This window comes from Canis aureus, chromosome 14 (assembly GCF_053574225.1).
Source record: "Canis aureus isolate CA01 chromosome 14, VMU_Caureus_v.1.0, whole genome shotgun sequence".
In the NCBI taxonomy this organism is placed as follows: Eukaryota; Metazoa; Chordata; class Mammalia; order Carnivora; family Canidae; genus Canis; species Canis aureus.
This window is the reverse complement of record NC_135624.1, coordinates 50,572,461-50,588,155: the sequence shown is the minus strand read 5'-3', so window position 1 is coordinate 50,588,155 and position 15,695 is coordinate 50,572,461. Positions and strand designations below refer to the sequence as shown.

The 15,695-nt window shown below is 46.0% G+C and overlaps 1 protein-coding gene across 4 annotated transcripts in view; it reads right to left on the bottom strand.

Moving 5' to 3' along the window:
- KIT (KIT proto-oncogene, receptor tyrosine kinase) overlaps positions 1 to 15,695 on the bottom strand; it is an 83,437-nt gene that overhangs the window by 46,449 nt on the left and 21,293 nt on the right. For all 4 annotated transcript variants that reach the window (XM_077848043.1, XM_077848045.1, XM_077848044.1 and 1 more), the window contains exon 2: positions 696 to 965. In XM_077848043.1, coding sequence (XP_077704169.1) covers positions 696 to 965 — 270 coding nt within the window. The remainder of the gene's footprint in view (positions 1 to 695; positions 966 to 15,695) is intronic.

The following is a 15,695-nucleotide window of genomic DNA, read 5'->3' as shown; positions in this document are numbered from 1 at the left end:
CACACATCAGCAAACCTCCTCTTGACAAGGATGTTAAGCAAACACAGGCGAATCACCGAGTTTATCATAGGAAATGAGGTACGGAAATCCAACAATCATATTTTTCTTCTGTTTCTAAAAAGGTCACCATTTTGTTTTGGTTCTTTGTTTCTTTTTCTTTTCTTTTCTTTTTTTTTTTTTTTTTGTAAATGAATCAACTGACAACTATTAAAGAACCTAAGAGGGACATGGGGTGATTTAGCTGACTGGGTTATTTTTCTGGAATTTGCTCCCTAAAAGTGGGTCAATTCTTTTTGAAGTGTTGGTCTGTTTGGGCCTTCCGAGGCCTTTTGTTCCCTGAAGTGTTTTTACTAAGTGGGAGTATCTAGGATCTCAAGGCATTAAAATGCAGCTTTCCCAAAGGGCCTAATTTATTCTCAGGGTTTACTCAGAGTGCCAGGACAAATGGGCTAACCATATTGTAATCTCATTAGGAAGAGCAGCGCAGGCTCACAGACCTTCGGCTGAAGTCATACCCACAGCCACGATGTATCAAGAGATGGTGGGGGGGGGGGACCAACAAAGAAAAATTTGTTTTAGGCTTTCTAGACCTAGCCATATTTTCTCTATGGCTCAGCCATCTCTATGTCATCCATAATTAAGAACAGGATATTAAGTTCTCTAAAGCATAGCATGAAAGAAAGCCACACATTTACCTCTGACAAACACATAAATGGACCTGCTCAAGCCATCTCTGTTGGTGCACGTGTAATTGCCCGTGTGGCCAGCCTCTGCCTTCTCTGTGATCCATTCGTTGTGTGTGTTCTCATTCAGTTGACCCAGGGTCTCAAAAGTCCACTTGACAAATCCTGGGTCGGTGCAGGACAGCCTAAGCTCGTCGCCGACACTGACTATTAACTCTGATTTTGCTGGATGGATGGATGGGAGAGACGGTTCCCCTGGACTCACAGATGGTTGAGAAGAGCCTGCCAAGAAAAATAAGAATCGTGTTGAGTATGATCTTTTCCTTGGCGAAATAAAGCAACTCTTCCAATATTGATTTCCATCTTCTGTGCGCTCTACAATAAAAATAGGACAAAGCTGCCCCACTATTTATAGTTAGAAAGAGTTCTGTTTAAAGTTTCTTAAGTTCATCGAGAAAATTATTTTCTGCAACTCTCCATTAATCCTGAGGGTCACACTTGGTATGCAAGCCATCCTCACGGGATGCCACGCATGGCCCTTCTCTGGGTGAAACACACAGCTGGGTCAAGTTTCCACTCTGAATATGGGCCATCGAAATGGTACTGACATGCTGACACCCTGCTTAGAAACAACAAAAACAAAACCCCACACTATTAAAAACAAACAAAAAACCTACTGGCCTGTTACTCTTCTGGCAAAACATACATGACCATGACATGGGTTGGCTGTGAATTCAGTTATTTGTGTGAAATTCTCCTTATACGGTGATGTTCCCCAAAAGGAGAACTATTTAAGAGTCTCAAATAATAAGGCAGCACATGAAAATCCCATTTTAAAGATCAGACCATGAGGGCAGCCCGGGTGGCTCACACCTTCAGCCCAGGACGTGATCCCGGACACCCAGGATCGAGTCCCACGTCAGGCCCCTGCATGGAGCCTGCTTCTCCCTCTGCCTGTGTCTCTGCCTCTCTGTCTCTCTCTCTCTGTATCTCTCATGAATAAATAAATAAATCTTAAAAAAAAAATCAGACCATGACATATCTCATGACATATGTTGGGCTGCAGCCTAATCAAACTAATGCCTAGATAGGCTTCTTAATATAAAGATGCAAACTTTAGACTCGGAGTATGAAACTTGAAGCTTAGAAAATTCACGGCAGTTCATTCATTCATTCATTCATTCATCCACCTATCTGTTGCATGAATGCAAATGTACCTGTTCCTTATTCATGGTCTGCAAAAGCTTCGAGCTGGGTGCTGGGGAAACGTACACATAAGTGCAACACCTGGTTCTTACACGCAAACCAAAGTTTAAAGAATACACTACTCACATGTCAGAATAAGTGAAATGCAGCTGTTCTGGCTTCAAGCTGAAGAAGGAAGAGGTGGGCTGGACCTTGACCATATCAGAAATGGTGAAAGAGAAGACAGACACGGGCCATAGATGTATACCATAGAGACCACACAGACCATGCAGAGACACTCGATATTTTCCAGCAGAAAAGTGACATGCACAGTAAGATACCAAGATCTTCCGGATTCAAGGAACTCAGTGAAGAGCTCCAGTCCTCAGAGGTTGGCAGAAGGAATAAGACCTACAGTAAGGGTCTGAGACTAAAGGAGCATTATTATACCATCAGAGGAAAAACACATTAATGGTTCTAGCGTAATTAAAACTACAAAGACTGACTCACATTCGACCTGGGTGAGTGAGTGGGAAGAAAGGGTCCCCGGGTGAGGTAGGCTAGAGCAACAGGGTAACAGCACTCCCCCCTGAGGGGGTGGAGGGGGAAGGAGCTTTCAATCACTTTTGCAGGGTCATAGGCAAAATGGCATATCTATCCCCTCCGCACACATACAAGGTCGGAGACAAGAAGCGACCTGAGTTCTGATGTTGGAGTAAAAATCCTCCAATCCAGGTGGAGAAAGGAGCAGGTGGGAGGCAAAGGCAGCAGGTAAGCCGCGCCAGGAAGCTCTCCCAAAGTCTGGCATGACTGGGGGTGGGGAGACCTGATCAGAAACGTGTGGGGCCAGGAGGGCCAAGAGCCCTGCTCTCAGGGGCTCCCGGGCCAGTGGATGGGACTTCTCACCTTATGACCTGCATTTCAGATGGTGGAGGAAGAGCAAATAACGTGTGAAGTTAAAAGACAGGATCAGGGGACGCCTGGGTGGCTCAGGGGTTGAGCATCTCCTTTGGCTCAGGTCATGATCTTGGGGTCCTGGGATCTAGTCCCGCATCAGGCTCCCCCGCAGAGAGCCTGCTTCTCCCTCTGCCTATGTCTTGCCTCTCTGTGTGTGTCTCTCAGGAACAAACAAATAAATAAATCTTTAAAAAAAAAAAAGGCAGGATCAGATAGTCAAGGGTGAGGGCTTGTGGAAAAAAGAGGCACACACAAAATACCAATCTTGAAGAGCTCTTCCAGCTAAGAGGGTATAGATTTGAGATTTAAAAGTCAAACAAAAATGAACAAGCTACAACAACAAAACCACCACCAGAAAGGAAGAGGGTAGGAGGGGAAGGCAACACATCAGAAGGTTTCAAAGAGAAGGTGGTGGGGACTAGGGCAGATGCTGAGCGAGATCAAGAGGATGAACAAAAGTGACCAAGGGAACAAACCAAATCTATTTGGTGAGAAAGAAACTGCAGGAAATGCAAGAGTACAATTTCAGGTGAGTGGGAATTTCCGTGTGCTCCCAAGGTCAGAGGCTCTACATGTAGACCTCTCTGTGAGAAGCTACAGCACAGGAAGGCACAGAAACAGACATATAGTCAAATGAGGTGAAAAGTTCCAGAAGAGGGGCGCCTGGGTGGCTCAGTGGTCGAGCGTCTGCCTTTGGCCCAGGGCGTGATCCTGGAGACCCGGGATCGAGTCCCACATCGGGCTCCCTGCATGGAGCCTGCTTCTCCCTCTGCCTGTGTCTCTGCCTCTCTCTGTGTGTCCCTCATGGATAAATAAAATAAAAATCTAAAAAAAGAAAGAAGAGAGAAAGAAAAGAAGAAAGAAAGAAAGAAAGAAAGAAAGAAAGAAAGAAAGAAAGAAAGAAAGAAAGACCCAGACGAGACTTGTTGACACGCGAGGACAGAAGAGGAGAGGGACAGACCAAGGATGCTCTAGAGCAGCAGTGAAACCATCCCCTGCAGGTGCATATAGATGATGACTGGTCTCAATTCCAATTTGTTACCCAATATTTCATCTGGGCACCTTTCAACCATGGCTTCAATTGCAGCTCCGTGAGGTCATGCCAAGAACACCCCAGATTGAAGATACTCAGCAAACCTCGATTCGCAGAAGGTAACAACAAGGTCGATTACAATCATCAAACATTATTAAGCACCAATAACACATGAAGGGCTATAGGCAAGATCATCTGTCCCTTGCTGGGCTCAGCATCTAAATGCAGGGGGCCAGAATAGGAAACGAAGTGCTTAGGATTGTTTTCAAAGTCATATGCAGTGTTAAATAATGAAAATGGGCACAGCAATAGATGGAGACGCTATTATGTCAATTATTTATCCCCTTTTAAAAAGGGGGTTGTTGCAAGGGAATAGCAGTGACGTTGACAGAAAATTTAATCCAAAAATCCTTAAAGAATTTATACTGCAATACACTTCAACCAATTTAGCTTTCTCGGGAGGGGATCTTAAGGGCCATAGGTAGTATGGCAATCCAGCTGAATAACCATCGCCAACTTCTGGAGAAGTACCGTAACCAATGGAAGCTAAGCCTCGCTGCGTGACCTCAAAGGCAGGCCACTCTACTTCTCTGTGACCAAGTTTCCAGATCTGGAAAATGATAAAAATACCCTCATCTCATAGAGTCCTTATGGGAATCAAATGTGACAAATCCATGCAAAGAGCTTAAGACAGGACAGGGCACATTGAAGATGTTGGCTATCACACTGAGATGGTCGAGCATACTCAGTAAGAGCTTGGCTCTGGAGTTAAGACTCTAGATTTGCATCCTGGCTCTGCCAAGGAGTTAAGTGTGTGATCCTGAGGCGAGTTACTAATCAATTCTGTCTCGGTTTCCTCATTTGCAAAGTAGGGACAGCAACAGAACCTATTTCATAAGGCTGTCATACAAAGCACTCAGAACTCTTTCTATTACGTAGAAAATACATAATAAATGTCAGACACAATTTTTCTAAAAACAGAACCTCTTATCACCCCTCCAGTCAGTCCTGACTCACTCACTTCCCATGAATGTAAACGGTTCCATCATTTCCCAAATGGGTTCCTGCCTGACTTCTGCCTCCTTGGCAGCAAATCCCAGCCATTTCTCCTTTGGAGCCTCTGCCTCTCATCCTTGCCTGCCTTTCCTCTCCTGCTGCCCTACCCCAGACTAGCCACCTACTACCACCCAGACAGATGACATCTTCTCCTAGGAGATTTCTGTGCTTCCAGCTCATCAAACTCCCAACTCATCAAACCTCATAGCCCTGAGATCCATCAGGCCAAAAAAAAAAAAAAAAAAAAAAAAAACACTGTCCTTCAACAACACCAGTCCCAGCTTCAAAAATCTCTGTCAGAGGCAGCAGCAGCTAACACTGACCTCATGGATAGCTCACAAAGCACCTGCATGGGACTTAGTTTCTAGCTGCTTCCTCTGGACTTTTACCTCCCTCTCCAGTAAGACAGAGTCTTAGGCTGGCGGGCTAAGGAGCCTATAAACAATTCCATCCCTTCATGGGCCCATCTTCCCGCCCCCATTCCCAACCCCAGAACACATCTACTCCACCAATTCACCTTCTTGCCATGTGGAAAGCCCTGTTTTTCATAGGCATTGGTCCCTAACCACGATCACCTGCCCTCACTAACTCCATCCAACATGTCCAGCCCCATCACCCATGTTTGTTCTGATGCTCACCGTGTTCTAAATCTAAGTCCTACCTCCTCCACCTACTCCAAGGATCCTAAATTGTATTTTCCCCCTGGAAAAGCCATAAAAACATACCCTTCAATCCCTGAACATAGAAAAGATCGGAGGAAGGACAGATTCCTAAATACCTAGCCCCTGTAATGGGTGTCAACAGTCCACTGACCTATCCCCAAAAGAGGACAGATGTCATTTCTGGTGTTCCACTAAGAAAAGGGAGTGGGGTTCTATGCATCCATTAACCTGCTATGGATGCTTCTAAAAAAGAGTCCTCCGAACTTGAGGTCATTGGTTTCTGCTTTACCTCTAGAGCTTTAGAGAATAAATTTTAAGATAATTGGCACCAAAAGATTAAGGGTTTTATTTTCAAAGTAAATTACTTATAAGTTCAACCCTCAAACTCATCCTATAAAATGAAAATAGAGCTTATATTAGAATGGGACTCTAGGTATTATTTATTCTCTTTTTCCCAAACTATCTTGAATGTTGTTATGAAGCTCTTACAATAAAGACTAGAGATTCATGTTAAAAAGTATGTACCTACCCTTATTATATTTAAAATTCAATATCAATAAGGTATTCCAACTGAGCTTAGAAATTGCCCTGAAATTACACATTTTAAAAAGGTGTCTGGTACATAGCAAGTTCTCAACAAATGTTTGTTGAATTGGGTTTTATCTACATTAGGAGTCTCTGCATTAGAAAATGTACTTCTCTAATCATGTTTGGCTAAGGCTAATTTAAGAGTCGTTTTCTATTCCCTGAACACATGTTAATTAATGAGCCAGAAAAAAAAGAAAACAAGATAGATGGCAAAACCTACCATTCTGGGGGCCAACTACTAGAGCATATGATGGTTCTGGACTAAGAATTCCAGGAACTAATCAAATATTGATATATTTATCCCAGGTACCTGGCTAAGGGCTGAACCTAGAAGGCAGTCCGTGCTCTCAAAGAACAATAAGGGAGAACAGGAGCATTTATGAACAGTCAATAAGGTTGCAAGAGTTTAACAATATCACGATAAATGCCAACATACCCTCTATAACCCCTTTCGCTCATGTAAAATCCAACCATATCCAAGAGAACCGAGAAAGTAGGGATGCAAACAGATATTGGCACACCCATGTACACAGCAGCATTATCTACGATAGCCAAAAGGTGGAAACAACCCAAGTGCCCATCCGCAGGTCAATGGATGGACAAGTGGCAAGATCGTGCGATGGAATATTATTTGGCCATGAAAAGGAAGGAAATTCTGACACAGACTACCACATCCGCGAACTTCAAAAACATCCTGCAGCGTGAAATTAGCCAGAAACAAAAGGACAAATGTCGTATGATTCTACTTACATGAGGCACCTCGAGTACACAAATCTGTAGAAACAGAAAGTAGAATGTAGACACCAAGAGTCAGGGGGAGGGAGGAATGGAAAGTTAATGGGGCTAATGGGTACAGAATTTCCATACACAACATTGTGAATACACCTAATGGCACTGAACTGGACATTCAGAAATGGTACATTTTGTATTGTGTGTATTTTACCACAATAAAAAAAAAAACCTAGGGGCACCTGGGTGACTCAGTGGTTGAGCGTCTGTCTTTGGCTCAGATCGTGATCCCAGGGTCTGGGATCGAGTTCCACATCGGGTTCCCTGCGAGGAGCCTGCTTCTCCTTCTGCCTGTGTCTCTGTCTCTCTGTGTCTCTCATGAATAAATAAATAAAATCTTTAAGAAAAAATTTTAAAATTTAAAATAAATTTAAAAACCCTAACATTAAACAAAAAACAATTCTTCAAAGCCCTGGCTGGTGAGCCTCAAAGCTGCTCTGCTCTCCTGGCTCTTTCTTAGCTGACTCCTCTGACCTCTGGTATTGGCCTCAGTGAGCCCCCTGCCTTTGTTTTAAATCACACCATCTAAAAAAATTAATTGTTGTCATTATTTGTATTTGTCCCACACAGTTGTGCTTGCGGGCAAGCATACCATCTTGGTTCCCATCTCTCCGCTACCTGACACAAAGCAGGCATTCATAAAAGTGCTTTCAACTTTCTGGGCTGAATAAGCTCTAAGTTTTAAACCGGGGGACTTTGAGTGCTCAAGACTGTGAGGTTCTTCTCTCTGGCACCTCTGCTCTCCTGCTTGCACCATCAGAGTCACGTGGTCTTATTCTCAAACTGTCTACAGAAGCTAGACTTGTGGCGTATTATATATACAGATTAAGTGCATGTTATAAAAACTGATGAAATAAGAGTGTGTGTGTGTGTGTGTGTGTGTGTGCACGCTGAAAAAGAGCTGTTGATTCTCTGGTAACAAAGAAACCCTCAAAGGGTGACTCAACTAAATGGAGTGTCCAATTAAATGGGATTGAAACATGAGAAGCCTGGGGGGGGGGGTTACCCCCAAGGGGAGGGGGGCTCTTTATCCCAAGTGCTATTTCATAAGCACTATACTAAAGGAAACTGAAGTTAGAAACTGCAGAACTGGCTTGCATTCTGGGTGTGGTGTGTGGTGAGAACTCCCGCCCCTCATCCCAAACTCAAAGTCAACCAAAACTCAAAGAAAAGGTTCTGCTTCTCCATCAAAATGAACACAGCTCTCCATCTTTCTTAAGGGAAAATAAACTATTCAAGATACACCTGTCATCTTTGCCATCTGTCGATTAAAAGACTAATTGAGAGTCCAGGCTGCGCTGGTCCTATAGAATGTTCTCGATGACCAGTGTAAGAGCCACCTGCTTGAGTGCAAGGCGCTCCCTGGTCAGCTCCGTGGTGGCTGGACCACCCATTATTATTGCAAATCTTGTCCCAAAGATCCCCCCCGCCCTAAGGGGTCTGTGCACTTCACAAATGTCTAAGCTGCAAAGACTGGATTTATAGCCGGAGTTAAAAGTAAGGAAGTCATTTCAAAACCTTTTCTCCTTTGGACACAAATATAAGGAACCAGGTAAAATAACGGCAGGGAGGAAAACCCATGTAGAGAGGCCTATTCTGGTTTTGAGGAAGTAGAAAAGGACCTATAGCAAAGACAAAGCTCCAAGCTCCATTGTAGTCCAACTACTCTTTAGTTCATGTACTATTTATTTAAATATTCTATTTAAATTCAGTTTGCCAATATATAATGCCCAGTGCTCATCCCATCAAGTGCCCTCCTCAGTGTCCGTCACTCAGTTACCCCATCCCTCCACCCACCTCCCCTTCCCCAACCTTTTGTTTGTTTCCCAGAGTTCAAAGTCTCTCATGGTCTGTCTCCCTCTCTAATTTTTTCCCCCGCTCACTTTCCCTTATAGTCCTTTTCACTATTTCTTATATTCCACGTATGAGTGAAATCATATGTTTGTCCTTCTCCGACCGACTTACTTCACTCAGCATAATACCCTCCAGTTCCATCCACGTCGAAGTAAATGGTAGGAATTCATCCTTTCTGATGCACTATTTAACCACAATTTGTGATTCAGGAAAAGAAAAAAAAAAAAAAAAGCTCATGATTTGTATATCCTACTGTTTCTGACATACTTTTAGATCCCCACAGGAATAAACTGGATAAAAACCAAGATGGAAGGATCCTAGTAATTGCCCACAACACCCATGAGGCTTTAAAAACAAGTAGATGATACTGGAAATAGAATAAAGCTGGGGTGGGAGGAGAGAGAGTATGAGCTCAGTGAAAACCAAACAAATCTGAAAAAAAAAAAAAAAAAAGCTCTTGCCCAGAGAGGGGGTGGGGGGTGGCACTGTAAATCCACTCTGGATCACCCTTACAGAGTGAAGGAAGCCATGCAACGGAGGATCCCAGAATGGCCCCCACTCTACTGTGGTGAGTTCATGCTACCATAAGCACTGAAATCTTTGGCTTCACCATGCATCTGTTGCATAATCATTAAATCGGTAGTGAACCAGATGCTGATGGAGGAGCTCAGAGACCAATGCAATATAAATGAAATAAAAATATGGAAAGACATTCCAGGACTCAAAGGGAGCGGCTACTCTTCGCCTAGAGCACCATGAAAATGTCCAGAGGGATGGGGGCCCTGAGAGCTGGGCCAGTAAGACTTGGTCCATTTGCATGTGTCCATGTTTATGTGTAATCAAGGAGGGGAAAGGCAAAGGCAAAGCTCTCTGAGTGCAGAGGTGTGTGGTAGTCAGGAAAAGCTCCTCCCTACAAGCACCCCCCCTCTCCTGCTCCTACCTCACCCTCAAACGGTAAGCTCTCAGAATCCAAAGCAAAGTCTGTGTCTCTCTCTCCATCCCCAAAGCCTCACAGAGCACCAGAAATACGGAAGGGGACAATAAATGCATGGTGACAGAGTTACTACATATATTAACTGGGGAGGTGCAGGACAGGGGAAGGTAATTTGGAACACCATCCTACAGAGGAGTGCTTCTCGGGATCTCGGGTGCTTTCACCCCGTCTTCTGGGAGGTCCATTTCTTGCAGGGACAAATCATTTTTTAAACGCTTTTATATTATCTATCATAATATGGAAAGTAAAAGAAAAATTCTGGTGGAAAAACATGAGCTTTCCGAGAAACTTAACTACCTTCCAGCCACATCCTCCCAAACACACCACCCCAATCCCTAACTTTTAACAGCACCTCCATGGACAAGTTTAAACAGTCCCCTACTGCATAGCAGGATTCCAGATTCACAACTCTGCTGTTTCCAAAGGATTTTCTGGGTAAGGGGGAGTTCAGATGTATCTCTAACCTTGTAATACAGAGATTAAAGCACTTACCCAGAAAGAGCTCATTGTGAAAATCTACTCGGGTCAGACAGGAGGTAAATACTAATAATTGACACGATCTCCTCACTGTCTTAAGTCTTTCACTGCCCTAGTCCTGTGTCCGTGGACTCAAAAACCAATTCCTTGGCACGGTGCAAATTTGTACTTAGTCCTTAAAAACAAAATAACTTTTCTATTTGCGGGCCAGGGCTCGGTACTACAAAATCATACAAGACGTGTTTCAGTATTGGAGACAGTTCACAGTTTTCAAGCCTTGTACAATGATCAGCCATTTGGAAGTCAGTTTAAAATCCCAAAATAAGAAAGACTTCACTGAAACACAGTTTAAAAAAAAAAAAAAGGCAGCTCCTTAAGTGTATTCCAGCGTTGGCCTAATGATGATGAACTAATTGACAGAAGGGAACCGAAGGACAGGGAAATAAAAGCTGGAGCATTAGTCATTACTGGCAGAGAGACGGATCAGTAACAACGCAGGCACTTCTCAAACTGTCTTCATTGATGAACCGGTAACTGAGCTCCTACCAGTGGTCCTGGGAGAGGCTGGGAACCAGGAATACAGAGCAGGGGCTTGGGGCCCAGTGGGGAAGATGGACTCAGAGATAATCACCATAGAAGCAAGCCAGCACAGCCAACAGGGGAAACTGGGGCCACGGGAGGGTCAGAAAAGGATTCCCAAAGCTCAAATTAAAGAATGTGTGTGACGTGGTGAAGCCCAGGGGTGGAGGAGGAGAGAGGTCTATTAGGTGTGGGAACCGCAAGAGCAACTATCCCAGACCTAGTAAGGTGTGTGCCTAGTATCACAGGATCGTTCAGAATCGCTGCAGCATCAGGGTGTGAGGCCACGGGTCCTGGGGGGCACCATCATCTCAGGGCCCCCTGTGTCACAGTTAAGGGGGTGAGCCCACCCTGATGTGCGCTTGGGGGGAACCCCTCAGGGAACAGTGAGGGTTAGGACTGATGGGTAAGGGTCTGGGCTGGATCTGGGCAGTGAAGGAGTGAGAGGAAGAAGAGAGGACACCTGTTTTTGGCTTAGGTGATGGGGAGACGGGGTGCCAACAGAAGAGAAGAGGAAGAACAGGTTTAGATGCATATGTGGACCAGTGGGAGGCACTGAAATGTCCTGGAGATCAAGCCAGGGGTGGTGGCCGGTGTCAGGGCCACCAACGTCCTCCGCAGCACACTGTAGGCAATGCAGGGGGGCGAGGGGTGGTAACCAGCCGTGTTCATAAGATCATCGAGGGTGGGCGTGGAGAGTACAAAGAGATGGCCCAAAACGGAATGACAGGTGCAGGGTGACTGGAGTTGGGTAGAGACGGGGAGCAGAAGTGAACGGAGAACCAGGCCCGCCACCCCCCGCGCACAGGACTGGTCCCTGACCGACGTGAGGAAGGACAGGCCATGGCGTGTCCTGCATCCCTCCTGACAACCCTAGTCGTTCACCCCACATTCACCCCTGACATCGCCCCATGCCCATAGCACCAGGATCTCCCACGGTGCCACAGTCCTGCCAGGTGGGAGAAGGAGCCTTGACTGGCTCGGGCTACTGGGGGAGGGCAACGTCGGGGCCAGCCAGGGGCAGGGGGAGGAGCAGGGGGAGGACTCTCGGAGCTGGAGAGCAGGGGAGCCAAGGGCTCCCAGTGGGGGGTGGGGGGTGGATCACAAAGAGCAAAGAGGATTGAAAGGCAGGCAGAGAGGACCGACCAGCAGAGAAGGCCAGAAAGTATCCCGGCCACAGGCTGGTGCGCTGTTCTTGCCTGACCCTGGGGGCTGAGGCATGTGGCTATAAGGGGCATGAGCCCACTTGGGGTTTAAAGGCACCAAAGCCAAGGTGAAAACACCAATTTCAGGTCCCTTTTGCTCCGGGCCTACTCATTTCAGAAAAATACCTGTGGCCCAAAGGGGCCAGGGGTACCACACGTGGGTCCTGCATTCTCACGGACGTCCAAGGAAACAGTGGTTCACCAGGCCCCCCGGTGCTAAGAAAGGGATATCCCCCATCACCAGGGGTGGGTGCTCTTCTCCGGGGGGGCAGGGCCAGGCCGCATCACCCATCTTACCTTCTCACCCACTTGCTTTTCTGTGGGCTTTTCAGCCGGGGGGTGGATTCACCTGTGGTTTGGACCCTTCCTGCCTCTGCAACTGAGAGCGGTTTCCTCTCGGGGGCCGGGCCGGCTCCTCTCCTTTCTGCCTTAACCGCGGAACCGGTAGGGTGCGTGCCTGGAGAACCCCAGGCCTGCTCAATCACCTGCGTGGAGCACACCTTTCCCGTTGCACTATTTGCATTCGCTGCTTTTCCGGCCGTTACCGGGATCCCTGGTCAAAGTCTGCACGCCCGGTCCTCTGCCTTTAAGAACCTGCCACTCAGGTCCCCCCAACACCGCACAGCGGGGAGCTTCACTGTAGCCAGAGCCTGGATCCCTCCCTGTCACTAGGTCCTGATTCACAAGCATGCCATCTGATGGCAAGAGAAGACCCCCACCCCCACCCCCACCCCTTGAGCTGACTCTGATGTTTGAAAAGGACCCCCCCAAGATCAAGGAGATGTTAAACATTCTGCTTGCCTCTTAGGACACTTACACTAAGAGGACCTAGGAGCCAAGGTTCAAACTTCCGGTAAATGCCTTTTCAAGATACAACATCTATGAAAGCTTTGCTCAGGTTGAAGGAGACTAGCAAAATTATTAATTGTTTGGTCTCTGCTACGATATGCAATATTTGTAGGCTTTAGATAAAATGTATAACAGCCTGTTTTTGCTCTTAAGCAGTTCAGGGAAGGGTGTGAAGGAAAAAAAAAGTCATGGTGGAGAAATGCAGCTCTGGATTCTAAATCTTGGGCAAGTCACTGAGGTTTCTCTAGGCCTCCGTGTCCTCTTCTAAAAAATTATGAAGAGGTCATCAGAAGCTCTAGGATTCTAGGGTCTGTTATCAAATACGTAGGCCACGCAAGGGTCAAGATCCCGAACAGTGGCTGGACAGACCAGGTACTCAATTCACTGCAGCAAGAATGAAGAGCAGTGATTCTCTTGTGACATAAATAATGTAACTCATCACTTACTTTGTTTTAAAACTACTGTGTGAACAACAGAATAAGGGCCTAGACGTGGAATCTGATCCCTGGCCCTCACATCTTATAAAAGGAACAGGAAGGGGGCACCTGGGTGGCTCAGTGGTTTAGCTCCTGCCTTCAGCTCAGGGTGTGATCCCAGGGTCCCAGGATCGAGTCCCACATCGGGCTTCCTGCGAGGAGCCTGCTTCTCCCTCTGCCTGTGTCTCTGCCTCTCTCTCTCTCTCTCTCTCTGTGTGTCTCTCATGAATGAATAAATAAAATCTTTCAAAAGGGGGAGGGAGACAGGAAGTGTGGAAAGGTACAGATCATTCAACCCTGGAAGAAAGGCCCTTCTCAGCTGATTATTTTGCAAAATTTCTTCTCGCCAGCAGCAGAGGCTTTCATAGGACGACTTAATGCATTTCCTACTCACTCACTGTAAGAAAAATACAAGCCAGTGTCGGAGGAAGCAGGACTTCCTCTTTTGATCTCAAAGACACACAGGGAGAGGAAACCTTTCTCAGCCATTATGAAGTCGGTCTTTGGGGAATCAGATAAGGTCTGGATTTGACAAGCACGATATATTAGGATCCATCCCTGCAACAGAAAAGAGGAACTTTCTCATTTCCAAGGGGGGTTTTCCCAATAGCCCAGTACAGCTCCTGTTGTAAATACGCAGACTTCCGTGTTTCTGAGTTCTGGAAAGCACTCACTGAAATCGGAACCAGATAAGAAGCATTAAGGGTTTGAATACAATAACCACCACAAGACCCTCGCCATCTGTGGGGTTTGGGGTGGGGGTGGGGCAGGGGAGCTCTTGACTTCTTTCAACTTGAACTTCCTTAACTTAAAGGACTGAGGAACGACGTGAAAAGGAACAGGGCAAAAAGAGCATGGGGAATGTCATCGACCAGACGAGTCAGTGGCCAGCTCTACCCCAAAACTCACCAAGCTCTAAGGAGGCGCCCCACATGTGGGTGTCTCATCTCAAGGCCGACCCTTCAGGCTGCACGGCCCAGATCCTCGCAAGAAGTTGCAGGAGGACCTGTTGGGCATCAACTGCCTTCACCTTAGCATCGTCCTGGGAATTGGGAGCAGTGTGGGCAGGTGTGGCCATACCATTTCCTCCCAGCAGGAGCCAAGAACTCCTCAAAATGCAACTCCCAGGTTCAGGAGGGGGAATGAGGCTGAGCTCACAGCCACTGAAAATGCAAAGACATAATACATACCTGCCAACCATAAGCTCTCTTCTAATTCCACAGCATCTAATTCTAATGACGTCAAATAAAATGCCAATGAGTAGGGGGTTTGGCTCACAAGCAGAAAGATAACCCCAGTGGGGCATTGAAAATTTTGCTTTAGATCGAACCTAAAATCTACCATTTTTACCATTTTTAATGATACAGCTGAGTGGCATTAAATACACTTACAATGTTGTACCACCAACACTGTTATCCACCTCGGGAGCTTTTTTATCATTGAAACTTTGTACCCGCTGAACAGAAACTCCCCAGTCCACCACCACCTCCCCGCAGGCCCTGGCAACCACCATTCTACTCTGTGTCTCTACGAATGGACTATTCTAGAAACCTCATATAAGTGGAACCATAAAATGGTTGTCCTTTGGTGCCCTGCTTATTTAAATCGGCATCATGTCTCCAAAGTACTTCGGTATTGTAGCATGTAGCAAAATCTCCTTTTTAAGGCGGAGTAACTAACATTCCATCCCAGTACCTACCCCGTTGATCTTCATCCATTCATCCTGACATCTGGGCTGTTTTCCTACGGCATCTTTTAAACCTTGTCTTCAAACGTGGATCTACGCTTCTGAAAGGCCTCCCTGATTGTCTAAGTTATAAAAAATGCTAGGAATTATGCTTGGCTCAAATGGATATTTAAGCTGATTTCCCCCATAATGGGTAAATCAGTAAGTTTTACTGATGAATAAATTCCAAATCCTGCTTTTAATGGACCTGTCGGATGAAGGAAATTGCACCTTCCCCTCCATCCCATACCCAAACCGGACAGAACGTGTTTTCCTTCTTTTTCCACTTTCAAAATGTCGTTTTCTAGCCACAGGGCTGGTTTACACCAAAGGAAGTAAAAACAAAAGTAGTTTTTTTTTTTTTTTTTAAGGGAATTTTATCTGAGCCAGTGGCCAGAGAAAAGGGTTAGCAGCATTGATAACTGTCTTTGCAAACAGACTTGAACTAGCGGAGACCACAGTTTAGCTGCAGGTCTGGATAACAAGCTGAGGGATTCGGAATCCCCCCCTGTCCCCCTTGCCATAAAATAGGTAGAAACATACAAAAAGCCCCTCTCTATCTGCCCTTGTAGTGCCCTGTCA